Source organism: Hyperoodon ampullatus (assembly GCF_949752795.1).
Source record: "Hyperoodon ampullatus genome assembly, chromosome: 1".
Lineage (NCBI taxonomy): Eukaryota > Metazoa > Chordata > Mammalia > Artiodactyla > Ziphiidae > Hyperoodon > Hyperoodon ampullatus.
In genome coordinates this window covers 167,888,352-167,915,527 of record NC_136914.1, presented here as the reverse complement: position 1 = coordinate 167,915,527, position 27,176 = coordinate 167,888,352, and the positions used below count along the sequence as shown (strand labels likewise).

Genomic DNA, 27,176 nt, shown 5'->3' with positions numbered 1-27,176 from the left:
GTTTAATCATACTGTTACTTTCTACTATCAGATTTTGGTCATGTTATGGTAATAGCACCCTCCAATTCTTTGCTCTTGTCCTTAGGTCCCAGCTGATTCAAAACTTATATATGTATCATCCTGTCACCTTTATAATCTTGTACTGTGTCTAGGCTTTTGAGCCTTGCTGTGTAACCATGTAGCTTGGTACTGTGTTTTAAAGAAGTTTTCATTTTCACCTGGGCTCCCAGTACCATTTGGCAAAGCTCCCTCTTCGTAGTTATTCTAAAATTCTGACACTTTCTTCAAGCAACCTGCAGATTTTATTTCTTTGGATGCTGCTACTTTCCTTCTTATTCTACCTTGCCCTGCTGTTTCCCACCCTAGCATTTATATCAGCACCTCTTTTCCAATTTCAGAGGGAGAAATGTATTCTTCTCTGGCTAAGGCTAATTCTCTACCAATTCCTAGAGCTTGTTCTTCTGGATCTTTCTCCTCTAATTATTATTTTCTTTCTTTCATGTGTGTACAGCCTTTCCTCTATTGGTTATTTTTCAGGATGAAAAACAGTCTCTCCCTTCCATACCCTTCTCCTTTCCTGCTCTTCTTTTGGGTTAGCAATACTCTTAGTTCCTAATTACTCTTATTGTCTTTTCATATTCCTAGCATTTAAAGTAGTGCCTAACAACAGATATTCAGTAAATGATTGATTATATTAGATTTAAAATCTTTCTTGTAGTTTCCATTTACTTACGTATAATCAAATGCTTTTGAAGAATGTAACAATATCCACTAATAGTCTTGTTACCTCTTAATTATAGTTGGTCTTGGCTTGGTTGCTGCCAGAGTCTTCGGCATCTTGATCTATCTGGATGTGAAAAAATCACAGATGTGGCTCTAGAGAAGATTTCTAGAGCTCTTGGAATTTTGACGTCTCATCAGAGTGGCCCTTTGAAAACTTCAACAAGCAAAATTACTTTGACTACCTGGAAAAATAAAGACATTACCATGCAGTCCACCAAGCAGTATGCTTGTTTGCACGATACAACTAACAAGGGCCTCGGAGAAGAAATAGATAATGAACACCCCTGGACTAAACCTATTTCTTCTGAAAATTTCACTTCTCCTTATGTGTGGATGTTAGATGCTGAAGATTTGGCTGATATTGAAGATGCTGTAGAATGGAGACATAGAAATGTTGAAAGTCTTTGTGTAATGGAAACAGCATCCAACTTTAGTTGTTCCTCCTCCGGTTGTTACAGTAAGGATATTGTTGGACTAAGGACTAGTGTCTGTTGGCAGCAGCATTGTGCTTCTCCAGCCTTCGCGTATTGTGGTCATTCATTTTGTTGTACAGGAACAGCTTTAAGAACTATGTCAGCACTCCCGGAGTCTTCTGCATTGTGTAGAAAAGCATCAAGGACTAGATTGCTTAGGGGAACAGACTTAATTTACTCTGGGAGTGAAAAAACTGATCAAGAGACTGGGCGTGTACTTCTGTTTCTCAGTCTGTCCGGATGTTATCAGATCACAGACCATGGTCTCAGGTAAGTAATCTGTTGCAGAGTATTAGGAAATGGACATGTTTTCATTCTCAAATGGAGTGGAAAATTTTGAATCTAAGTCATTCCTTTCAGCTGATTTATTTAACCAAAAGAGTTAACCACTTCAAAGAGTTGTCCTACTTCAAAATTTTGGAACGATACAACTTCAGCATGAAGTTTCAGTCAGTTCAATTCCTTTGTAATGTGGAAGAACATAAATTTAAAAGTTTAATAAATACTTACAATAAATACATGCAACACATTTTCTAAGGTGCTTTAGTGGATGTAAAGATGAATAAGATACAGTTTTTACCCTCTAGGACTTGTAACAGAGAAGAAAATATGTATACTACATTCTGTGTATTATTTGTGTACATCCTTTAAGGGATATTGAATTAAAAATTCTATGGGGATCAAAGGAGAGAGAGAGAGACTTCTCATCCAATTGCAGCAAATGATCAGAAAATGTTATGAAGAGGGGCTTCCCTGGCGGTCCAGTGGTTAAGACTTCGCCTTCTGATGCAGGGGGTGTGGGTTCGATCTCTGTTCGGGGAGCTAAGATCCCACATGCCTCGTGGCCAAAAAACCTAAACGTAAAACAGAAGCAATATTGTAACAAATTCAATAAAGACTTTAAAAATTGTCCACATCAAAAAAAATTTTTTTAATCTTTAAAAAAAAAAAAAAGATAAAATAAAATGTAATGAAGAGGTAGCCCTTAATTGAACCTTGAAGATATGAAGGATTTTGATAGGTGGCAGAGGGAGAAGAGACCATTCCAAGCAGTAGGGATCATTTGAGCCCACAGTAAAGTAAAGCACTGTTTAACTGTTGTTAGGGTATTTTGTTGTTATGGTTGTTCTCAGCGTTAATAATTGTTTGATTATCTATGACATGAGCCTTCAGAAATTGATTTTATGTTTTCTCTTTTACCCTGTAATAGACTTGAATTTTACTAGGGCTCCTTAATAATGGGGTGTCAGGCATGTTAAACAACGAAAATTCATCCAACATAAAGCCTATTACCCCCTCTTGTCTTTTAAGTGTGATCTTTAGCAGATTAAATTGAACTCAGTGGGGGATGTTCAGAGGAGTATTCCCATTTGGTTGTAGAGAAAGATGTGTATTGGGGAATAGTGGGGAATAAGGCTATGACAGAGTTTGAATTCAGGGAAGAATTTATTTGGGGAATGGGGAACACAGGAACTATCTTACTTGATATTATTTGGACTGGTAGCTTATCAAAAAAGCTGCAGTCTGAGTGCAGCTCAGATTTTAAAAGTGCAACTCCTTTTAATCAGATTATCTTGAAGGAGTCTTTCTTAATCATTTAAATATTTATTGAGCATCTGTTGTGTGACTTGCCCTCTTCTAAATGCTAGGGATCCAGAAAAAATGACTCAAATTTCCTGCTCTCATAGAGTTTATAATCTAATGGTAGAAATAAGACAACAAAGATGTAATATCAGACTGGATGTTCTGAAGAAAAGTGAAATATGTTTATGGGATACAGAATACAGAGAATGCTCCTTCACATTTGATGGACAGGAAAGGCCTTGAAAAGAAGCATTTTTTTGAGTAGAGATTGGGATGAAGTTAGTGAATTTTGTGTGCATTTCCTGGGAGAGAAGCTAAGGAAATCAAAACTACAAATTTGATTTTTAGAAACCGCTTTCTTCTTGCATTTATTCTGTTGGTTTAAAAAGTATTTCAGTTAACTTAAGTTCAGCTGGTGTTCAGGTTTGAGAACAAATACAACTTGTGCAAGCATTCACCTCAACTTGGGGGAACAGAGTTGCTAGTTGGGAGTATTCTGTGTATCCTTCTGTAATAGTCATGTTTTATTCAGGGATGGGTAGCATGAATTTTGGCAAGTTGGTTATGGGCTTGTTAAAAGAGCATTCACTGTAAAAATGTAGGTTGAAAATCAAAGTTTTAAACTAGATTGAAGTCATAGGGAACATATAGTGTAGTGTGTAGTCTTCATGCAGCATTGTCTGGTTTTCATAGGAATGAAATAAAATAAATTTTGGCTGTCATTGAGTAGAAATAGCCTGTTTAAATTTTCAGCCTTCTTTGGCCCCCTCACGTTGCCATTATTGTTTCGGTACAAACTATTCCTTTTCTCCTTGAATCCAAGGCAACTGCTCTTGAATCTTTTGCAGATAGCATGTATCGTTGGGTCTTACAGTCAAACATTCTGTCATTTAATCTTTCGGTTTCACAATAAGCATTTAATGTAATTACTGATATGGTTAAATTTATGCCTCCCATCTTACTGTTTGTTTTCCCCCTGTTTCTCTTTTCTTTATTCTTGTTTTGTGTTTTCCTGACTTGTTTTGGATTTATTAAGTATGGGTTGGCCAAAAATTTCCTTTGGTTTTTAAGTAAAAATAAAATACATTTTTCATTTTCACCAAGAATGTTATGGAACAACATATTCACTGTTTTGTTCCACCACCTTCTGCCATTTTTGAGGCAACTTCATAATTCCATCTTCCCAAAACTTTTTATCTTTTTGAGCAAAGAACTGTTCCAGGTGCCTTTTACAGTCTTCCAGGGAATTGAAATTTTTTCCATTGAGAGAATTTTGTAAAGACCGAACAAAATAAATGGAAATCCGAAGGTGCAATGTCTGGTGAATACAGCAGATGAATCAGAACTTCCCAGCCAAGCTGTAACAGTTTTTGCTTGGTCATCAAAGAAACATGCGGTCTTGTGTTACCCTGATGGAAGATTATGCATTTTCTGTTGACTAATTCCCAACTCTTTTTGTTGAGTGCTGCTTTCGGTTGGTCTAATTGGGAGCAGTACTTGTTAGAATTAACCTTTTGGTTTCTGGAAGGAGTTCATAGTAGAGGACTCTGTTCCAGTCCCACCATATACACAACATCACCTTCTTTGGGTGAAGACCAGCCTTTGTTGTGGTTGGTGGCAGTTCATTTTGCTTGCCCCACGATCTCTTCCATTCCACATTATTGTACAGTATCCACTTTTCATCGTCTGTCACAATTTGTTTCAAAATGGAACATTTTTGTTACGTTTCACTAGAGAATTGCATGTGGAAATACAGTCAAGAAGGTTTTTTTCACTTAACTTATGTGGAAGCCAAACATCAGAGCGATTAACATAACCAAGCTGGTGCAAATGATTTTCAGTGCTTGATTTGGATATTTTGAGTATGTCGGCTATCTCCTGCATGGTATAATGTTGATTGTTCTCAGTGAATGTCTTCAACACTTTCGATCAGTCACAGCACCATCTCCATACACTGCACAAATCTTTTTTTCGTGTTTCAGTTGCGTTTTCACCTTTCTTGAAATAAGAAAGCATAATATGTCGAAAATGTTGCTTTTTCTTCCATCTTCAATTTTTAAGTGGCTACACAAAAATTCACTAGTTTTGATAAGTTTTTTTTACATGCACACTGATATGACAGCTGTCACAAAACAGTCTAGCAAAATTGTTTTAAATGAACTTAAATACAACTAAGCCCAACTAAAGCCATCTTACGGGAAAAAAGAACGAACTTTTTGGCCAACCCAGTACTTTTTAGTATCTGTTTTATCTCTACTCTTGTTCAGTATATCATTTAGTGTTTGCTTTAGGGTTTGTATGTACCTTGTAAATAAAATTTTGGTAAAATGTACAAACCACAAAGGTTACCATATTAACGATTTTTTCTTAAATTTTATTTTATTTTTCTAAACAGCAGGTTCTTACTGGTTATCCATTTTATACATATTAGTGTCTGTGTCACTCCCAATCTCCCAGTTCATCCCACCACCACCCCCCCCACGCCACTTTCCCCCCTTGGTGTCCATGTTTGTTCTCTGCATGTGTGTCTCTATTTCTGCCCTGAAAACCGGTTCATTTGTACCATTTTTCTAGGTTCCACATATATGCGTTAATATATATTTGTTTTTCTCTTTCTGACTTACTTCACTCTGTATGACAGTCTAGATCCATCCACATCTCTACAAATGACTCAGTTTCATTCCTTTTGATGGCTGAGTAATATTCCATTGTATATATATACCACATCTTCTTTATCCATTGGTGTCTCGACTGGCATTTAGGTTGCTTCCGTGTCCTGGCTATTGTAAATAGTGCTGCAATGAACATTGTGGTACATGACTCTTTCTGAATTATGGTTTTCTCTTGGGTATATGCCCAGGAGTGGGATTGCTGGGTCGTATGGTAATTCTATTTTTAGTTTTTTAAGGAACCTCCATACCATTCTCCATAGTGGCTGTATCAATTTACATTCCTACCAACAGTGCAAGAGGGTTCCCTTTTCTCCACACCCTCTCCAGCATTTGATGTTTGTAGATTTTCTGATGATGCCCATTCTAACTGGTGTGAGCTGATACCTCATTGTAGTTTTGATTTGCATTTCTCTAATAATTAGTGATGTTGAGCAGCTTTTCATGTGCTTCTTGGCCATCTGTATGTCTTCTTTGGAGAAATGTCTATTTAGGTCTTCTGTCCATTTTTGGATTGGGTTGTTTGTTTGTTTAATATTGAGCTGCAGAGCTGTTTATATATTTTGAAGATTAATCCTTTGTCTGTTGATTCGTTTGCTAATATTTTCTCCCATTCTGAGGGTTGCCTTTTCGTCTTGTTTGTAGTTTCCTTTGCTTTGCAAAAGCTTTTAAGTTTCATTAGATCCCATTTGTTTATTTTTGTTTTTATTTCCATTACTCTAGGAGGTGGATCAAAAAAAGATCTTGCTGTGATTTATGTCAAAGTGTGTTCTTCCTATGTTTTCCTCTAAGAGTTTTATAGTGTCTGGTCTTACATTTTGGTCTCTAATCCATTTTTAGTTTATTTTTGTGTATGGTGTTAGGGAGTGTTCTGATTTCATTCTTTTTTTTCCTTTTTTTTTTGCGGTACGTGGGCCTCTCACTGTTTTGGCCTCTCTCGTTGCAGAGCACAGGCTCCGGACACGCAGGCCCAGCAGCCACTGTCCACGGGCCCAGCCGCTCCGCGGCATGTGAGATCCTCCCAGACCAGGGCACGAACCTGCGTCCCCTGCATTGGCAGGCGAACGCTCAACCACCACGCCACCAGGGTAGCCCCTAATTTCATTCTTTTACATGTAGCTGTCCAGTTTTCCCAGCACCACTTATTGAAGAGACTGTCTTTTCTCCATTGTATATCCTTGCCGCCTTTGTCATAGATTAGTTGACCATAGGTGTGTGGGTTTATCTCTGGGCTTTCTATCTTGTTCCATTGATCTGTATTTCTGTTTTTGTGCCAGTATCATATTGTCCTGATTACTTTAGCTTTGTAGTATAGTCTGAAGTCAGGGAGTCTGATTCCTCCAGCTCTGTTTTTTTCTCTCAAGACTGCTTTGGCTATTCAGGGTCTTTTGTGTCTCCATACAAATTTAAAAATTTTTTGTTCTAGTTCCATAAAAAATGCCATTGGTAATTTGATAGGGATTGCATTGAATCTGTAGATTGCTTTGGGTAGTATAGTCATTTTCACAATATTGATTCTTCCAATCCAAGAACATGGTATATCTCTCCATCTGTTGGTATGATATCTAATTTCTTTCATCAGTGTCTTATAGTTTTCTGCATACAGGTCTTTTGTCTCCCTAGGTAGGTTTATTCCTAGGTATCTTATTCTTTTTGTTGCAGTGGTAAATGGAAGTGTTTCCTTAGTTTCTCTTTCAGATCTTTCATCATTAGTGTATAGGAATGCAAGAGATTTCTGTGCATTAATTTTGTATCCTTCAACTTTTACCAGATTCATTGATTAGCTCTAGTAGTTTTCTGGTAGCCTTTTTAGGATTCTCTATGTATAGTATCGTGACATCTGCAAACAGTGACAGTTTTACTTCTTCTTTTCCAATTTGTATTCCTTTTATTTCTTTTTCTTCTCTGATTGCCCTGGCTAGGACTTCCAAAGCTATGTTGAATAATACTGGTGAGAGTGGACATCCTTGTCTTGTTCCTGATCTTAGAGGAAGTGCTTTCAGTTTTTCACCATTGAGAACAATGTTTGCTATGGGTGTGTCATATATGGCCTTTATTATGTTGAGGTAAGTTCCCTCTATGCCCACTTTCTGGAGAGTTTTGATCATAAATGGGTGTTGAATTTTGTTAAAAGCTTTTTCTGCATCTGTTGAGATGATCATATGCTTTTTCTTCTTCAGTTTGTTAATATGGTGTATCACATGGATTGACTTGCGTATATTGAAGAATCCTTGCAGAACTGGGATAAATCCCACTTGATCATGGTGTATGATCCTTTTAATGTGTTGTTGGATTCTGTTTGCTAGTATTTTGTTGAGGATTTTTGCATCTATATTCATCAGTGATATATTTCTGTAATTTTCTTTCTTTGCCAGGTAGAGTAATCTTGGCTGTAGGTTCTTTCCTTTCATCACTTTAAGTATATCATGCCACTCCCTTCTGGCTTGTAGAGTTTCTGCTGAGAAATCAGCTGTTAACCTTATGGGAGTTCCCTTGTATGTTATTTGTCATTTTTCCCTTGCTGCTGTCAGTAATTTTTCTGTGTCTTTAATTTTTGCCAATTTGTTTACTATGTGTCTCATCATGTTTCTCCTTGGGTTTATCCTGCCTGGGAGTCTCTGTGCTTCCTGGACTTGGGTGGCTAGTTCCTTTCCCATGTTAGGGAAGTTTTCGACTATAATCTCTTCATATATTTTCTCAGGTCCTTTCTCTCTCTCTTCTCCTTCTGGGACCCCTATAATGTGAATGTTATTGCATTTATTAATGTTGCCCCAGTGGTCTCTTAGGCTGTTTTCATTTCTTTTCATTCTTTTTTCTTTCTTCTGTTCCGTGGCAGTGAGTTCCACCATTCTGTCTTCCAGGTCACTTATCCGTTCTCCTGCCTCAGTTATTCTGGTATTGGTTGTTTCTAGTTCATTTTTCATTTCAGTTATTGTATTGTTTATATCTGTTTGTTCTTTAATTCTTCTACGTCTTTGTTAAACATTTCTTGCATCCTCTCGATCTGTGCCTCCATTGTTTTTCCGAGGTCCTGGATCATCTTCACTATCATTATTCTGAATTCTTTTCAGGAAGGTTACCTATCTACACTTCATTTAGTTGTTTTTCTGGAGTTTTATCTTGTTCCTTCATCTGGTACGTAGCTCTCTGCCTTTTCATCTTGTCTGTCTTTCTGTGAATGTGGTTTTTGTTCCACAGGCTGCAGGATTGTAGTTCTTCTTGCTTCTGCTGTCTGCCCTCTGGTGGATGAGGCTATCTTAGAGGGTTTTGCAAGTTTCCTGATGGGAGGAACTGGTGGTGGGTAGAGCTGGCTGTTGCTGTGGTGGGGAGAGCTCAGTAAAACTTTAATCCGGTTGTCTGCTGATGGGAGGGGCTGGGTTCCCTCCCTGTTGGTTGTTTGGCCTGAGGCGACCCAACACTGGAGCCTACCCAGGCTCTTTGCTGGCTCTGAAGGCAGACTCTGGGAGGGCTCATGCCAAGGAGTACTTCCCAGAACTTCTGCTGCCAGTGTCCTTGTCCTCATGGTGAGACACAGCCACCCCCCGCCTCTGCAGGAGACCCTCCAACACTAGCAGGTAGGTCTAGTTCAGTCTCCTATGGGGTCACTGCTCCTTCCCCTGGGTCCCAATACGCACACTATTTTGTGTGTGGCCTCCAAGAGTGGGGTCTCTTTCCCTTGTTGCTGTTGAAGTCCTGCAGTCAAATCCTGCTAGCTTTCAAAGGCTGGTTCTCTGGGAATTCCTCCTCCTGTTGCTGGACCCCGAGGTTGGGAAGCGTGACTTGGGGCTCAGAACCTTCACTCCAGTGGGTGGACTTCTGTGGTATAAGTATTCTCCAGTTTGTGAGTCACCCACCCAGCAGTTACGGGATTTGATTTTATTGTGATTGCAACTCTCCTACCATCTCATTGTGGCTTCTCCTTTGTCTTTGGATGTGGGGTATCTTTTTTGGTGAGTTCCAGTGTCTTCCTGTCAGTTATTTTCAGCAGTTAGTTGTGATTCCGGTGCTCTCGCGAGGGGGAGTGAGAGCATGTCCTTCTATTCTGCCATCTTGAACCAGTCCTCCCATTTTAACGATTTTTAAGTGTACAACTCAGTGGCACTCTTGAGTTCACAGTGTTGTATAACATGCAAACATTTCCAAAACTTTTTCAGCACTCACAACAGAAAGTGTAACTATCAAGCAGTAACTGCTTACTCTTCCAACCCTCCCGGGCTCCCTACTGTTTTACTTTCTGTCTCTGTGTATTTGCATCATTTATACAACATAGATACGTCATGTAAGGGGAAACATACAATACTTGTCCTCTCTGTCGGGCTTATTTCACTTAGCATAATGTATTCAAGGTTCATTCATGATGTAGAATGTATCAGAAGTTCATTCCTTATTATAGCTGAATAATATTCTGTATTTATGTACCACATTTTGTTTATCCGTTTGTCATTGATGTCATCATCGATAGGCACTTGGATTTTTCTCCCTTTTAGCTGTTGTGAATAATGCTGCTGTGAATATTGGCATACAAGTATTTGAGTCCTTGTTGTCATTTTTTCTTTAATTTCTTTAGCAGTGTTTTGCAGTTTTCAGTGTACAAGTCTTTTGCCTTAGTTAATTCTTAAGTATTTTAATTTTTTTGATGCTATTTTAAATGGAATTTTCTTAATTTCTTTGTCAGATTGTTCATTGCTAGCATATAGAAATATAACTGATTTTTTAAAAATTAATTTATGTATTTTTGGCTGTGTTGGGTCTTCGTTGCTGCACGTGGGCTTTGTCTAGTTGTGGGGAGCAGAGGCTACTCTTCGTGGCATTGCGCAGGCTTCTCACTGTAGTGGCATTTCTTGTTGCAGAGCATGGGCTTCAGTAGTTGCGGTGCACAGGCTTAGTTGCTCTGCAGCATGTGGGATCTTCCCAGACCAGGGCTTGAACCCGTGTCCCCTGCTTTGGCAGGCGGATTCTTAACCACTGCACAACCAGGGAAGTCCCCTAATGTTCATTTTTTACATTGGTAATTTGAGTCCTCTTTTTTTCTTAGTTATACTAACTAAATGTTTGTCAGTTTTTGATGATCTTTTCCAAGAAACAAAGTTACTTTCTATGAGTTCAACCTTTTAAAATTTATTAAGCCTTTTTTTTGTGGCCAAACGTGGTCTGAGTATTCCATGTGCACTTGAGAAGAATGTGTATTCTGCTGTTTTTAACCGGAATGTTCTCTATATGTTTGGTAGGACTAATCTGTTAATAGCGTAGTTCAAGTTCTCTATTTCCCTCTTGATCTTCTGTCCACTTGTTCTATCCATTATTGAAATTGGGGTATTGTATTTCTGACTATTTTTGTAGGACTTTTCATTTTTCCCTTTAGTTCTATCAATTTTGTATTATATATTTTGGGGCTCTGTTGTTAAGTGTGTATATGTTCTCAGTTTTTTTTAAATCTTGGTGGGGTACACCTTTTACCAATATATAATATCCTAATACCCTTTGCCTTTTGTAAACATTTAAAAATTTAAAGTCTTTTTTGTTTCGCAGTATTATAGCCACTCTTGCTCTGTTTTTGTTACCTTGTTTTTTTGGCCTCACTGTGTGGCATGCACAATCTTAGTTCCCTGACCAGGGCTTGAACCTGTGCCCCCTGCAGTGGAAGCGTGGAGTCTTAACCACTTGACTGCCAGGGAACTCCCCCCTTTTGGTTACTTTTTGCTTGGAGTATCTTTTCTCATGCTTTTACTTTTAACCTCTTAGTGTTTTTGCATCTAAAGTGAGGTCTCTAAGAAAGAGTATATAGATGGATCATGTTTTTAAAATTCTGAAGTTTAAAAATTTTTAATATAGTCTGTTAATCTCTGCTTTTCAGGAGGAGAATTTGATGGATTCATTTTTAAAGTAATTACTGATAAAGGAGACTTTACTTATGCCATTTATCTATTTCTTTTCCTTATGTTTTACATGCTTTTGTTCCTCATTTTCTCAGTGACTTCCTCTTTTTATGTTTTGTTTTGTTATAATATACCATTTGATTCCTTTTTTCTCCATTTTCTTTGTTTTTTAAAGTTATTTTTTTAGTTGCTACCTTAGGGATACAATTAACATCTTGAACTTAAAACACCCTAGTTTGACAAACAGCTTAGTTTCAATCATGTACAAATACTCTACTCTTGACATCTCTGTCTCATCTCCTTTATATTGTTATTGGTACAGGTTACATCTTTATACATTGTGTGCCCTTTAACGTAGATTTATAATTACTGTTTTATGCTTTTGTATATGCATTATTAACTAATTGCTTTCTACCTTCAAACAGTATTATATCACTTCCAATAGAATGTAAGAATTTTAAAACAGTAATCGCCTGTTCCCCTCCCCATTCTTTGTGCTGTTTTTGTTATATATTTCATTTCTATATATGTTTTAAACCCCATAATACATTGCTAGTATTTTTTCTTTAAACAATTGTCTTTTTTTTTTGGCCACAAGGCATGTGGGATCTTAACTCCCTGACCAGGGATTGAACCCGCACCCCCTGTGTTAGAAGGTGAAGTCTTAACCACTGGACTACCAGGGAAGTCCCAAACAATTGTCTTTAGAAAAAATTAACAAAGAAATCTTATTGCACCTTTTTTGCCATTCTTCATTCTTTTGTGCAGTTTCATGTTTCCATTTGGTATTGTTTTTCTTTTGCCTGCAGAGTACTCTGTAGTTTTTTGTACTGTTAAGTCTTTTGTCAGTAAACTTTGAGCTCTTGTCTGAGAAACTCTTTATTTCACCTTCATTTTAGAAAGATTTTCACTGTGTATAGAATTCTAAGTTGGTAGTTTTGTTTTAGCACTTTTAAGATGTTACGTTGTCTTTCAGCTTGCATCATTTATGAGAATTGTATTACATTTTTATCTTTGTTCTTCCATATATTATGTGTTTTTTCTTTAGCTGCTTTAAAATTTTATTTCTGCTTTTAATGAGTTTGCATATGGTATGCCTTGGTGTGGTTATCTTCATTGTTATCTTGCTTGGGGTCTATTGAGATTCTTGGATATGTTATTCTTAGCTTTTATAAAATTGAAAAACAAAATTCAGCCATTATTTCCTCAAGTACTTTTTCTCTCCTCCCTATTCTCTTACCCCTGCTTCTTGCTGGGACTTCCATGTATGTCACACTTCTTGGTACTGTACTATAGGTCACTTTAGTGTAATAGTTCCCTGGACTGTGATGACAAAGTACCACAAGCTAGGTGGTTAGAATGATAGAAATTTATTCTCTTAGAGTTCTGGAGATTAGAGTTCTATAATCAAGGTGTTGGCCAAACCATGTTCCCTCTGAAACCTTTAAGGGAGCATCCTTTCTTAACTCTTAAAACCTCTCATAGACCCAGGTGTTGCTTGGCTTGTGGCACTATAACCCCAATCTCTTCCTCAGTCTTCACACGGCCATCTCCTTTTTGTGTCTGTATATCTATGAGTCTTCACATGGCATTATCCGTGTGTGTGTGTGTGTATGTGTGTGTCTAAATATCCCTCTTCTTATGAGGACATCAGTCATATTGGATTAAGGCCCACCCTAATGACCTGATCTTAACTTCATTAGATCTGCAAAGACCGTATTTCCAACTAAAGTCACATTTATGATACTGAGGGTTAAGACTTCAACGTATCTTTTTTTGATGGGGGAGGGAGGGGACACAATTCAAACCATAACACCAGAGCTTTTTTTTTCCTTACTGTTTTTGTTCTTTTTTCTCTTGGTGCTTCATTTTGGTTAATCTGGTTGTTCTTCAAGTCCACTAATTTTTGCAATGTCTAATCACTGCTAATCTCATTCAGTGTATTTTTTATTTCAGATATTGTATTTTTCATCTCTAGAAGTTTCATTTGGTACACTCATGATCTTCCCTGATATATACATATACACACACATATAAGCACATCAATAATGTATGTAAATATATTAAAACATAAAAACATACTAATATATAGACATGTTTTTTGTTTCATTATGTTCATATTTTCTTTTAAATCCTTGAGCATATTTAAAATATGAAATCTGTTTTAAAGTCATTATCTACTAATTTCATCATCTTTATCATTTATTGGTCTGTTTCTATTGATTTTTTTTTTCTGATTCTTTGAGTGTTTAGTAGTTTTTGATTGGATACCAGATAATGTGAATTATACATTGTTGAATTCTGGATTTTGTTCTAGTCTTTTAAAGATTACTACTTTGAATCACTCCCTGGTCTGTATTATTTCTGTAACTTGTATATATTTCTAAAACTTTTTTTCTTATTGCATGCATTATTAATACTTTGTTTAAGTGTTTCTTTCTTTCTTTGAGGGCAGAGAATGTATTTTGCATTTTACTGTGTAGGCCTGTGCCTGACATACTTGGGTATTGGTGATAAAAAGTAGACTAGAGTGATCTTTCTAGTATGCATTTCTTATTACTTGTTATTACTCCTTTAAGCGTTTCAGTGAGTCTTACTGCCCTTTGGTTAAAGTTCAGATTTTTGGCCCTTGCTTGCCTCTGTAGTTTATATCTTGTTACCTTCTTTAAATCTCTTCCTTTTACTTCCTCACATCTTCACCTCTGCCAAAAAAAGAGATAGCAAGTAGGTAAACATAAACATAACACACAAACACACAAAACCATCCTTTCTTTAACCATACTCAGCTATTTTCATTTCCTCCAGGTATACAGGCATACTTTGTTTCATTGTACTTTGCTTTATTGTGCTTTGCAGATAATCGCGTTTTATACAAATTGAAGGTTTGTGGCAACCTTGTATTGAGCAGGTCTGTCAGTGCCATTTTTCTAACGGTATTTGCTTGCTTCACGTCTTTGTGTCACACTTTAATTCTTCAATATTTCAAACTTCCATTATTATTATATTTGTAATGGTGATCTGTGAGCAATGATCTCTGATGATACTACTGTAATTGTTTTGGAGTGCCACAAACCATATAAGATGGCAAACTTAATCGATAAATACTGTGTGTGTTCTGACTGCTTCAACTGGCTATTCTCCCATCTCTCTCCATCTTCTCCTGCCACCCTATTTCCTGAGACACAACAGTATTGAAATTAGGCCAATTAATAACCCTACAGTGGCCTCTAAATATTCAAGGAAAATGAGTCACACATCTCTCACTTTAAATCAAAATCTAGAAATGATTAAGCTTAGTGAGGAAGGCACGTCAAAAGCCAAGCAAGATAGGCTGAAAGCTAGGTCTTTTGCACCAAACAGTTAGCCAGGTTGTAAAAGCAAAGGATAAGTTCTTGAAGGAAATTAAAAGTGCTACTCCACTGAACACATGAATGATAAGAAAGCAAAACAGCCTTTTTACTGATAAGGAGAAAGTTTTAGTGGCCTGGATAGAAGATCAAACTAGCCACAGTATTCTTTTAAGCCAAAGCCTAATTCACAGCAAGACCCTAATAACTCTCTTCAGTTCTGTGAAGGCTGAGGTGAGGAAGCTGCAGAAGAAAAGTTGGAAGCGAGCAGAGGTTGGTTCATGAGATTTAAGGAAAGAAGCCATATCATAAAAGTGCAAGGTGAGTACAGAGGAGAAGTCAGTGCCTGGCTTCAAAGGACAGGCTGACTCTTTTGTTAGGGGTTAATGCAGCTGGTGACTTTGTTGAAGCCAGTGCTTATTTACCATTCTGAAAATCCTAGGGCCCTTAAGAATGATGCTAAATCTACTCTGCTTGTGCTCTGTAAATGAAACCACAAAGCCTGGATGACAGCACATCTGTTTACAACATGATTTACTGACTTTTTTTTTTTTTTGCGGTACGCGGGCCTCTCACTGTTGTGGCCTCTCCCGTTGTGGAGCACAGGCTCTGGACGCACAGGCTCAGCGGCCATGGCTCACGGGCCTAGCCGCTCCGTGGCATGTGGGATCTTCCCGGACCAGGGCACGAACCCCTGTCCCCTGCATCGGCAGGCGGACTCTGAACCACTGCGCCACCAGGGAAGCCCGATTTACTGACTTTTTAAGCCCACTGTTGAGACCTACTGCTTAGGAAGAAAAAGGTTCCTTTCAAAGTACTGCTCAGAGATAATGTACCTGGTCACCCAAGAGCTCTGATGGAGATGTACCATGAGATTAATGTTTTTTGTTGTTGTTTGTTTTATAAATTTATTTATTTATTTTTTGCTGTGTTGGGTCTTTGTTGCTGTGCACGGGCTTTCTGTAGTTGTGGCGAGTGGGGGCTACTCTTTGTTGCAGTGCACGGGCTTTTCGTTTCAGTGGCTTCTCTTGTTGCAGAGCACAGGCTCTAGGCGTGCGGGCTTCAGTAGTTGGGGCAGATGGGCTCAGTAGTTGTGGCTCGTGGGCTCTAGAGTGCAGGCTCAGTAGTGGTGCACGGGCTTACTTGCTCCATGACATGTGGGATCTTCCCGGACCAGGGATCAAACCCGTGTCCCCTGCATTGGCAGGCGATTCTTAACCACTGCGCCACCAGGGAAGTCCCTGAGATTAATGTTGTTTTCATGCCTGCTAAGACAACATCCATTCTGCAGCCCATTGATCCAGGAGGCATTTCAACTTTCAAGTTTTACTATTTAAGAAATACATTTTGTAAGGCTATGTAGCTGCCTTAGGTAGTGATTCCTCTGAGGCAGCTGGGCAAAGTAAATTGAAAACCTTCTTGAAAGAATTCACCATTGTAGATGCGATGAAGAACATTTGTGATTCTTGGGAACATATCAAAATATCAACATTAACAGGATTTTAGAAGAAATTGATTACAACCCTCATGAATGACTTTGAGGGGTTCAAGACTTCACTGGAGGAAGTAACTGCAGATTAGAAATAGCAAGAAAACTAGAATTCAAAGTAGAGTATGAAAATGTGACTGAATTACATCTGTGATAAAACTTTAATGGATAAGGAGTTGTTTCTTATGGATGAACAAAGAAAGTGGTTTCTTCCGATGGAATCTACTCCTGGTGAAAATGCTGTGAAGACTGTTGAAGTGGCAACAAAAGATTTAGAATATTACATAAACTGAATTGTTAAAGCAGTGTCAGGGTTTGAAAGTAATTGACTCCAATTTTGACAGAAGTAGGGTAAAATTCTACAGAGAAATCATTCGTGGAAGGAAGCGTCAGTCAATGCAGCAAAAAAAACTTCATTGTTGTCTTATTATATGAAACTGCCACGGCCACCCCAGCCTTCAACCACCACCTCGATCAGTCAGCAGCCGTCAACATGGAGGCAAGACCCTCCACCAGCAAAAAGATTATGACTTGCTGCTGAAGGCTCAGATGATACAATAAGTATTTTTAGCAATTAGCAATAAAATAAAGTATTTTTAATTAAGGTATGCATATAGTTTTTTAGACATACTGCTATTGCATACTTAATAGACTACAGTATAATGTAAACATAACTTTTTTATATGCACCAGAAAACCAAAAAATTTGTGTGGCTTGCTTTATTGTGATATTCGCTTTATTGTGGTGGTCTGGAACTCAACCTGCAATATCTCTGAGGTATGCCTGTAGTGTATTTCTCTGTCCTCATACATTTGCATTTGCTCTCTCTCTGACAAACGTTTATTGGCTAACTTCTGTTCGTTTCTACCTCCATTCCAGTTTAAATGTCACTTTTTAAGGGAAACCTTTTGTGACCCCTGTCCCCCTCCCTCCACCAAGGCCCTTAAATACATTCCCAGGAGAGCATTCATCATATGATATTATAACTGCTTGTTTACTTTTGTCTTGTTTGATACCCCACTAGACTCAGTGAGGCCAGTGAATGCATATACAGTTTACTCAAGTGTATTTGTGATATGAAGTTTTATATTCCATGCAGTCTGTCCTCAGTGTACTGAACATTTTTAAGTTTTAGAACATGAAGCAGTTTCTGCATTGAGATACCTTCTGAGATCTTTTAGACCACTTTTTAGAAGCTGTTTTATTTTTTATTCTGAGCTATTCAACTTTATAGGAAAAAAAGAATCAATAAACTTTAAACAATAGTCTTCCTTTAAAGATGTCTATTTGTAATTACTGTGGCCCAGTCAAGCCACTGAAGTTCTGAACTGCCACTGTTATTAATTTAAACTGTAGGAATGGATCAGGGAATCTATGATTTAAGAAAAAGTCAGTCTTTTTCAGTCAAAATATAAGGAGAAATATGCATTTAAATCTGTCACGTGTATTGGGGTCTTGATAAGCTCTTTTTGATAGACCAGGTTTTTCTTTTAAACATGCAATGACAAAACATTAAAATGTATGTACTAATCTTTGTCCATCAGTGCCTCTCACTGAATATATAAATATTTCCATAGTTTATTCTAATCTCAGTAGTTTACATACTTTTACTTACCTTTACTTCCTAATTTCCGTGTATCTGCATAATCATTCTATTTGTGTTTTTACAAAATTTATTGTATTAGTTTTTGGATAGTGCTGTCAAGATAGACTGTCTCTAGTGTTCCCAGTTTTTGCTGTTCTATAGAGAAAATTGATGTTCTCAGTTTTGCTCTTGATATTTTTCAGCTCTGCCATTGTCATTTCAGTTAATTTCTCATTTTATTCTTCTTATATAAATTGTTTTTTAAAATTCTTCTAGGGTATGCCATGAAAAGCAATGTTTTCATTTTTACTAAAATGAAATTCACATTAAATTCATTCTTTTAAAGGGTGCAAATCAGTGGTTTTAGTATACTTACAAGGTTGGCAACCATTACCACTATCAAATTAGAAACATTTTCATTAAACCAAAAAGAAACCATATACTCATTAGCAGTCATTCTTCATTCCTCTTTGCCCCCAGCCCCTGGTAGCCACTAATTTACTTTGTCTGTCTGTCTATTCTGCTTATTTTGGACATTTCATATAAGTAGAATTACATAGTATGTGGTCTTTTGTGTATGATTTTTTTCACTTAGCATAGTGTTTTCAAGGTTCATGCATGCTGTAACATGTATCAGTTCTTTATGGCTACATGATATTTATACTAAATTTTGTTTATCCACTCATTGATTAGTGGACATTTGGATTGTTTCCACTTTTTGGATATTATGAATAATGCTGCTGTGAACATATGTTTTCACTTCTCTTGGGTATATGCTGATTCCTTAACTCTTTGAGGAGCTGCCAAACTTTAGTAATTTTCTTGATAATTTTTACTTAGACAGTTTAGTAGGCGAGTGAAGATTACAATTCCAGGATTCATTACTTCCTTCCTGTAAGAACTGAGTTACTGTAATGTTCTTATAAAGAACATTTCATAGACTTGTTTATTGAATGTCTTCAGAAATGTCTCTGTTAAATGTATCCTGCCTAAGGATGAAGTTAGTTTTCATGTTTTGTAGAGATACTTTAATTTTTCATTACCAAATTGAAAGGTCTGTTAATAGTCCATTGGGCCATAGGCATACCTAAGTTTTCATAGATTTTACAATACATTTTAATTGTTAATATATTCTAATTGTTGAATTGCTTCTCTTACAGGGTTTTGACTCTGGGAGGAGGGCTACCTTATTTGGAGCACCTTAATCTCTCTGGTTGTCTTACTGTAACTGGTGCAGGCCTGCAGGATTTGGTTTCAGCATGTCCTTCTCTAAATGATGAATACTTTTACTACTGTGACAACATTAACGGTAATGCCTTTTAACAATGGGATAATTTTGGAGGAGTTGATTTAAAAATTTTTAACAGTTCTGAAAATTCTTAGGGTTTCTATTTTGTTTTCTAGATTTCTAATTACCAAACATTTTTACTTTCAGGTTTAGTCTGAAAGATAAGCTTTCTTATCTTTCTAAAGATAAGTTTTCTTTTGGAGAGATATCTCAACTATCCATTCTGCCAGATTTTAGAAATATGTCATAGTTTAATCAATCCAAAGTGACAAGTTTTTATAGAATTACTAAAATTCTTATAAAATTTTGGGAAATTCCTCTAGAGTGAAAGAGCACTCATTAACAATACAGAGTATTGCTGTTCTAGATACACCTAATTCTTAGGGATGATAGAGTCAGTTTTCTTGTAGGACAAGAAAACTTCATAATGTAGTAGAAAAAGGAGGACTTTGGTAATGTGAACTCCTCAGGGACCCTGAATCTGGTTCCAAATAAATCTCTTGGAAGATTGAGGAGGATGGTGAGTGTGGTATTGGGAAGAGTCTGAGGTGCTTTAAATGTGATTAAAATTCCTATAGTATTATGGAGATTGAGCCCTGAACCTACTTTTAACAATCATCAGGTAAACATTTCTTGATTTTTTTGTTTTGCTTTATTTTTTAAGCCTATTCCTGCCCTGCAATGGGACTGTTTAATGTGCTTTTTCAAAGTACCTTCAGTGCCCTGTTGGGCATTTGATAATCACTGGTAGAGACTGAAGTCCTGAAGCATAAAAAGCCGCTCCTCAATTATTAGTAAGCAAGTCAACCTCATGTATTTATAATTGGAAAAAATTTACATGGTTCAGATTCTACTGTGTCTTTTTACATTATGTATTGTTATTTTTGAGAGTCCAGTTCATCTTAAGATCATGGGAAGATAAACGGAGTCTCTCAGGCAGAAAAATTGACAGACGTCAGCAAGACTAGAGGAATAGTATCTTCTTTAACGACATACCAGTAGGCAGAGAAGTTAGCAAATCTGCTGTTTCTCAGAGATTAGATTTTTCTTAAAATGTATATGAAGAGACAGGAGATAGCAGCTCTTTTGTTTCTTGAATCACATTGGTGATGCAGGAGATGACCTCCCATGTTCTTGAAATAGCAACACTAACTTCAAGCATTTCTTTGCTCTCTGTTGCCTTTAGTGTATAAGAAGGAATGGGGAAAATTAATGTCATTTTAGTTGCAACCTGCTAAGTGTACAAAAGAAAGTGTGAGTGCTACAGTGTAGCACTTGCTTCTTTTGGGGATGCAATGAAGATATATATATATTTTTAATACACGGTTATGTCATTGTAGGTTCACTGTTGTACTTACTAAGGCTTATAGGATATATTATGAAAAGTAATCAGTAAGCAATTGTTTTTTGTAAGAAAAACACCTTATTGGTAGGTTGCATTTGAATTGTCTACACTGATTTCAGCATAAGTTATGCTGGTGGGAATAAATCTCAGAACCTAATTTGTTATACTTATTTTGGGGTATATAGATGTTATTGGATTGGTGGGGGGATTGGGTTTCACTTCATTTTTACCATCTGCCTACTACTTTTGTGTGTGTGTGTGTGTTTTAAAAAACCTTCTTGAAATAATTTAGGTGTTGGGATAAAGTTAAATACTTAAAAACTTTTGCACTTTGTTAGTATGTTAGAATTCCTTTCATCTTGACTGGTTTTGAATATTAAAGTGTTCCAAAGGAGCTGCTACATTCTTTTTGTTGAATGTTAAGATTTTTTTTGATAAATGAATGGTAATTTTCAATAAATGAATTTTAATGAATATATCTGACTTTAAAATGTTTGAAAAGAAATTGACCGTGCTTGTATAATCCAATACCAAGTCTCCTTTTACAGCTTCTTAAAGCATGATTTGGGGGAAATGGAAATCCTTTAAAGTTTACAGGGTGACTTGTCATGTGAACTTATGTTCCAGAGTTCCAGCCAGTTGCTCTTAAAGCAATGCCCTGATACAATCTTTTCCTTAAAAGGCCATATGGACACTAGAAAGTGTTAGAATAAAGTTGCATTGTATCCAGTTTTGCAAGATGACACGGGATTCATCCAGTATCTTTTATTACAATTCAACTTGTACAATAAATACTTAGTGACTGTAAATATTTAGCTCCCTTTTTATTATTATTTTTATTATTTCTGAAAGTAGTCAATGTTTTTATACATGTTCTTAAACTAATAGGGAGCATATTTAGGTGACACATTATATTTTAATATTTGAGAGTAACACTTAACTAAAAATGTATTTTGTCGAAAGAGAGTTTACATAGTTAACTACCAGGTTACTAACTAAAAGAAGTAAATGCTGATAAATAATATTCATTAACTAGAAAGTGATAAGTAAAACAAAATTTTCTATTTCCTGAGCATTAACAGAGATTTTGGAGAAGATAGATTAGTAATCAGATATTCAAACAGTGTCTGCTGTGAGCAAGACACTGTACTAAGCATTAACATAAAATGCCATTTTTATTCTTCTTAATGATTCTTCATGACACTTAAATTTGTTATTTGATTGATAAAGTTAAGATTTAAGTATAAAAAAAGGCTCCTTAGCCATAACATTTAAAAAATTCCTTGTCATTTAGGAAGTGTTAGATGGAATTGCCTAGTTTTAGAGCTCTGAAGAACATTTGAACAATGATAGCAAATAAACTTGTACTGATGTGCATTTCGATGTATGTTTAATTTATGAATTAAGATAGATTAGATCATAGTAGGTGACACAGTTTCAGATGATTTGCTCTCTTATGTTTCTAATTTAAGTTAAAGAGGAATTAAAGGTAAGTGAAGGTAAGTGCAGATATACGGCATAAGTAATATGCTTAAAATCTAGGAGAATCAAACCAGTAATAAAAATTTGGGAAAATAACAATAGCTACCATTATAGCTCTTCTTAACTAATATTTTAAAAAATGCTTTCTTACAAAATTTATTTTTACCATGCGTTTAAAGATTTTATTTAATGATTATGCAAATGTTATTTTTCTGTTTTATTATCCTTTACCGTAATTTAGCCCTCATCTATTATAACCATTGGGTTTATTATCTCATATCAAGATCGACATTTACTGGTGATAAGTCAAATGTTTACCTTTGAAATTCCGTGTCTGTGGAAGCACAGCTGTCTACTTGAGATACTTGGCAACCCAACATATCTTAGTCATGTTTCTTTCCAATTCTACCTCACTTTTTCTGTTGCCTGTTTATTCTGTTGTCCATTTATTCCCTTTTCTAAATAGTCCTTCTGTGATGCTTAAGGGTCTTAACTGTTAACATTGTTTATGATTTCCATGCTTTGGAAATTGCTTTCTCCCGTTTTCTACAGTATGAAACTAACTTACAAACAGCGGTTGTCTTCACTTTTGCTTTGCCCTAGGCCTTCAACAAAATAAAACCCATTCATGGATGATATCACTTTTATGGATTTTTAGGATCAGTCACCTGGAATGTCATTCACCTTATGATGGGATTATAGTTTTGAGGTAGTTAGTATTACAGTTGTTGGTTAAGTGCAATTTATGCCCTTAGATTTCCATTGAAACTAAGATATTCTGGTGTGTATCTGAGAAAGGGAGCACATTTTATAGCAATATGAGCGTGAACTTTGTTTTGTGATGAATAAGGAGATGCTGACAGATATCAGGATAGGGTTACTTTCTACCTAATATAGGACACATATTTTTATTCCTCCGTTTTTCTTCCCATATTATCCCTACTTCCATCCCTTAGACTTTGAGAGCAAAAAGTGACTCAGGTCACCAGAGGGGAGACTGAGGATCCTGGGCCTCTGTTTTTTGGGGAGGTTGGTGAAAAACTGTGTGGTACAGGCATACCTCGGCGATATTGTGAGTTTGATTCCAGACCACCATAATAAAGTGAATATTGCAATAAAGTGAGCCACGTGAATATTTTGGTTTCCCAGTGTATATAAAAGTTATGTTTGCACTGTACTGTAGTCTATTAAGTGCAAAAGCATTGTCTAAAAAAAGCAATGTACATATTTAATTTAAAAATACTTTTTTGCTAAAAAATTTTAACCATCATCTGAGCCTTCAGTGAGTCATAGTAGTAACATCAAAGATCACTGATCACAGATGACCATAACAAATATAATAATAATGAAAAAGCTTGAAATATTGTGAGAATTGTGCCAGAGAGACAAGAATGTGCCAAAATGTGCCAGAGAGACAAGAAGTGAGCAAATGCTCTTGGAAAAATGGTGCCAATAGACTTGCTCAGTGCAAGGTTGCCACACACCTTTAGTTTGTAAAAAATGCAATATCTGCAAAGTGCAATAAAGTGAAGAACAATTAAATGAAGTATGCCTGTGTTTGGAAAAATATGAATCTTTTGATTAGATTCCTTGATCCAATTGGCTCCTTTGAGGCTCACATTTAATTTTCTCTCTTGAAAACCAGTAGCATACTTACTTTGATTGCTTTCAGCCATCGCTTATGATTTTTCCCTAGGCCACTGATTTCAGTATAAAATTTCTTCCTTACCTTTCTGTCCTTTTAAAAATACGAGTATAGACATTTTGAAGTATTGTAGGGAGTTTCAGTTTGGAATATTGTACCAAAGTCTCCATGTCTGTTTCCTCATATTTTTCCCTTTCAAAAAAGTTAGAATAGAATTATATACTGAGAAAATGATGGATATGTTTTTGCAAAAGCCACCAGTTTAAGCGTTTCATCACAGGGACTGTGTCAGGGCAGGGCAATGATAGTGAGGTAGGAGATTGGCTCTTGGAGAAAGGCTCTACTAGGTGATTGGCAGGCAAAGCAGTAACCAGTGCAAGGGGTGAGGAAAGGCAAGCTAAGAAGGGAAGGTGGGGAATATCAGTTAAAGCTGAAAATGTATTCAAAGGGAGAACCAGGTCAAAGGTTGTCAGTGCGAGAAGATTTTCAAACCACAGGATTTCAAACCACTAGAGCATTTCTAATAAATATCTGATAATATGTACTAAGAAATTTCATTTTGACTCTTTGATTAAGATGACTAGCATTGTGTCTTAAGAGAAACTAGTCTTAACAAAAATGCTACTTTATGAATTTTAAGTATTTGACACATTTAACTTTTCATTTTCAAAATAGAGTAGATTTTAATTTTGATTAAGTAAAAAATAAGCTTGTGGTAATTCAATTTTATATTTGAAATGACTTAACTTTTATTATGGAACATGTTAAATATATAAACATAATAATATAAAGAAGTTTTATGGATCATTGGCTTCAGCAGTTATAAACCTGTGGTCAATCTTTTTTGATATACTATTGCCCATTCCCATACCTGCTCCCCGTATCCCAGGCATTATATTACTTTAAAAGTTAAGCATAAGTATTTGAAAATAAATGAAATCGTAAGCTATTACAGTTCTGCTATGCTTGTAAAGTTCATTAGTTTCTTTTCTTACTTAAAGATACATTATTGTTTCCATTAGTGAAATATATGAATGCTATACTTCATTGATTATATATCATAAGAAATTAGTCCTGTGTATTTTGTATATTGCCATTTCAGGAATACAAAAAAAAGTTAAATTCTGGTAAATAAGTGTGTTCTATGTGTTTATTTGCAAGTAGTTATTTTCTTATGTCGGTATTAGCATAATTGCCTTCTTTTGCAATGGATTGCTACTTCAAAAGAAACAAAGCTAATTTAACATATTTTTCTAAGTTAAAGTCTTGATATCATTCCAGAGTACTGTGATTTTTCAATTATAATCCATTTGATAAAATAAATATTATTTTCTATAATAAAAATGTATTTCATGCACTTTTATGGTCCTTACGTATCAAAACGCAAGTATTTTAGTTCTAATTGATGAAAGAACTACTTAACTTTGTTTATGGTGCAGACATACTGAAAGGCTTCAATATAGTTAAAATGTCTCTTTCCACATTTGCTCGCCTTTATGAAAACTGTGATTCATTCAGAGTACTTGATATTTGAATGTGTGCCATGATATCTCTTTGATACTTTCTAATTCTCAGCTATGTTTCCTAATGGATCTTTTAATCTAGTGTCTGGGTAGCATAATGTGATTGGAATAAAATGTCAGTTATTCCACAAATGTATTATTACTTTCCTTTGTAATTGGATCATAATTTTTATTATGTCTTAGATATGTTTTTAATTATTCGTTCATTACATATTTGATTCTGGAAGATAATTTCATCTAACCCTATCACATGACTTATTTTGGGTACAGATGTTAAATAACAATATGGCAAATATGTTAAGGCTATATCTATGTAGTTTATTTTTAACAAAAAATTTGAATATAATATTATAATTGCTCAATACTGGATTCTTTAGCTTATCTATTACAGATAAGGTTGTTTTTGCCTTAATTATATTTCTAGGAAAGATGTTCATGATACAAGAAATCCATTGTGAAGTTATCCTGGCAGTCTTGCTTCTGTGGGTTATCTCTTTTCTTCTTGGATTTTTTATTTTGTAAGATTGTTGCCAAAACATTACTTCTTTTCATTCTTCTTTTTCATTTACCTATATTAGTTAAAGTCAAACTGCTGTTGGCGATTTTTGTGCTGAATAATTTTATACACTCATTGTGGGATTTTACTTCTATGTTACAAATGTATTACTAGTTAAAAAAAATAAGTGTTTTACTTCTTTCATTAGCAAGATTATTTTTGTGTGATAAGAAATTCCTCCTTTCACACTTTTCTGTTTTCATACAGGTCCTCATGCTGACACCGCCAGTGGATGCCAGAATTTGCAGTGTGGTTTTCGAGCCTGCTGCCGCTCTGGCGAATGACCCTTGACTTCTGACCTTTGTCTACTTCATTTAGCTGAGCAGGCTTCCTTTCATGCACTTTACTTATAGCACATTTCTTGTGTTAATCATCCCTTTTTGAGTGTGACTTGTTTTGGCCCCATTTCTTACAGCCTCAGAAATCTTAATTTACCAGTGAATTGTACAGTGTTGTTTCTCTTGCAAATCCTATTTTTGTTTTAGAAAGGGATTAGGTCTTTTCATAGGGTGAGAACAATTTTATCAGATTTCTTTTAAACTAAATATTTTGAAAAAAATGTCACTAATGCCATGCCATTTAAAGTATTTTTTAGATTCTTTTGAGTTTTGAAGTCAATGGGTTATTGGTTCTCTTCATAGATAAACACTGTACCAAGCCTTGCAGATCTTTTCAGACATACATTTTTGAAGTTTTATTTTCAGAGACTGCAAATTTTGGAAACCAGTCTCTTTTCCATGTTTCCTTTATATTTGAACAATTCTCAGAGGGCCAATTCAAACATATCCACATATAAGATTCTTTAAGATTATAAAATAAATTGGCTTCTTGGTGTTAGCTCAGGGAGCTGGCACAGCACCAGTGTCTTTGTATTCGCTTTCTTCAAAGACCCCTGGTTCCCACCACTGTCCATAAATTGTCACATTTGGGGGAGGGGTTTTTAAAAGTTCCACAGTCATTTGAAGAAATGTATAAATAAAATCTACTTTGAGGACTTTACCAAGTAATGTCTTTTGTGTTTTGATTTTGTTGTAAATCTCAATCCAGGGTTACTTTACTGTGAAATAGGACTAAATAGGTCTTTTGAACTCCCATGAAATCATGACTCTGACAAATGAATAGTTTTAGACAGATACCTGATTTTATTGAGCTGAATTGTCTTTTTGAAATTTATTGTGCAGTAGTCAGAATTTGAATTTGTAAGCTTACCTTCATTGCTGTTTGAAATAATAATTAGAATGGAGACCTGTTACTCAGAAAGGCACATATTGAGTCAATTTTATGTCATGCTATGTATAATTTATGTCACAAAAAAGAGAATAGTCAGCAGCATGCCATCTATTTTTATAAATATCTGTAAGGCTGTGGAAGAGGAGGTAATCTTGCAATTATGTTCTTTGTGGTCCCAGGTATTTTTTGTTTGTTTATTTTATTGAGGAAGAGGAAAAGTAGGAAAGATATAAACTATAGATAGACAGATTTCAGTTCAGGCTAAGAGAAAACTATTTTACACAGAGTTGTCTAAAGATGA

At 35.9% G+C, this 27,176-nt stretch overlaps 1 protein-coding gene across 14 annotated transcripts in view; it reads left to right on the top strand.

The window, feature by feature from the left end:
• FBXL5 (F-box and leucine rich repeat protein 5) overlaps positions 1-26,644 on the top strand; it is a gene marked incomplete at both ends in the record, with an annotated part of 48,988 nt that extends 22,344 nt beyond the window's left edge. For 10 of the 14 annotated variants that reach the window (XM_079715233.1, XM_079715238.1, XM_079715230.1 and 7 more), the window contains 3 exons: positions 801-1,526; positions 18,967-19,115; positions 25,853-26,644. In XM_079715233.1, coding sequence (XP_079571359.1) covers positions 801-1,526; positions 18,967-19,115; positions 25,853-25,929 — 952 coding nt within the window. Of the gene's footprint in view, positions 1-800; positions 1,527-18,952; positions 19,116-25,852 lie in introns of those variants that run through there. The other 4 variants (XM_079715231.1, XM_079715241.1, XM_079715234.1 and 1 more) reach the window with 3 other exon arrangements.
• Between the last annotated feature and the right edge of the window lie 532 nt (positions 26,645-27,176).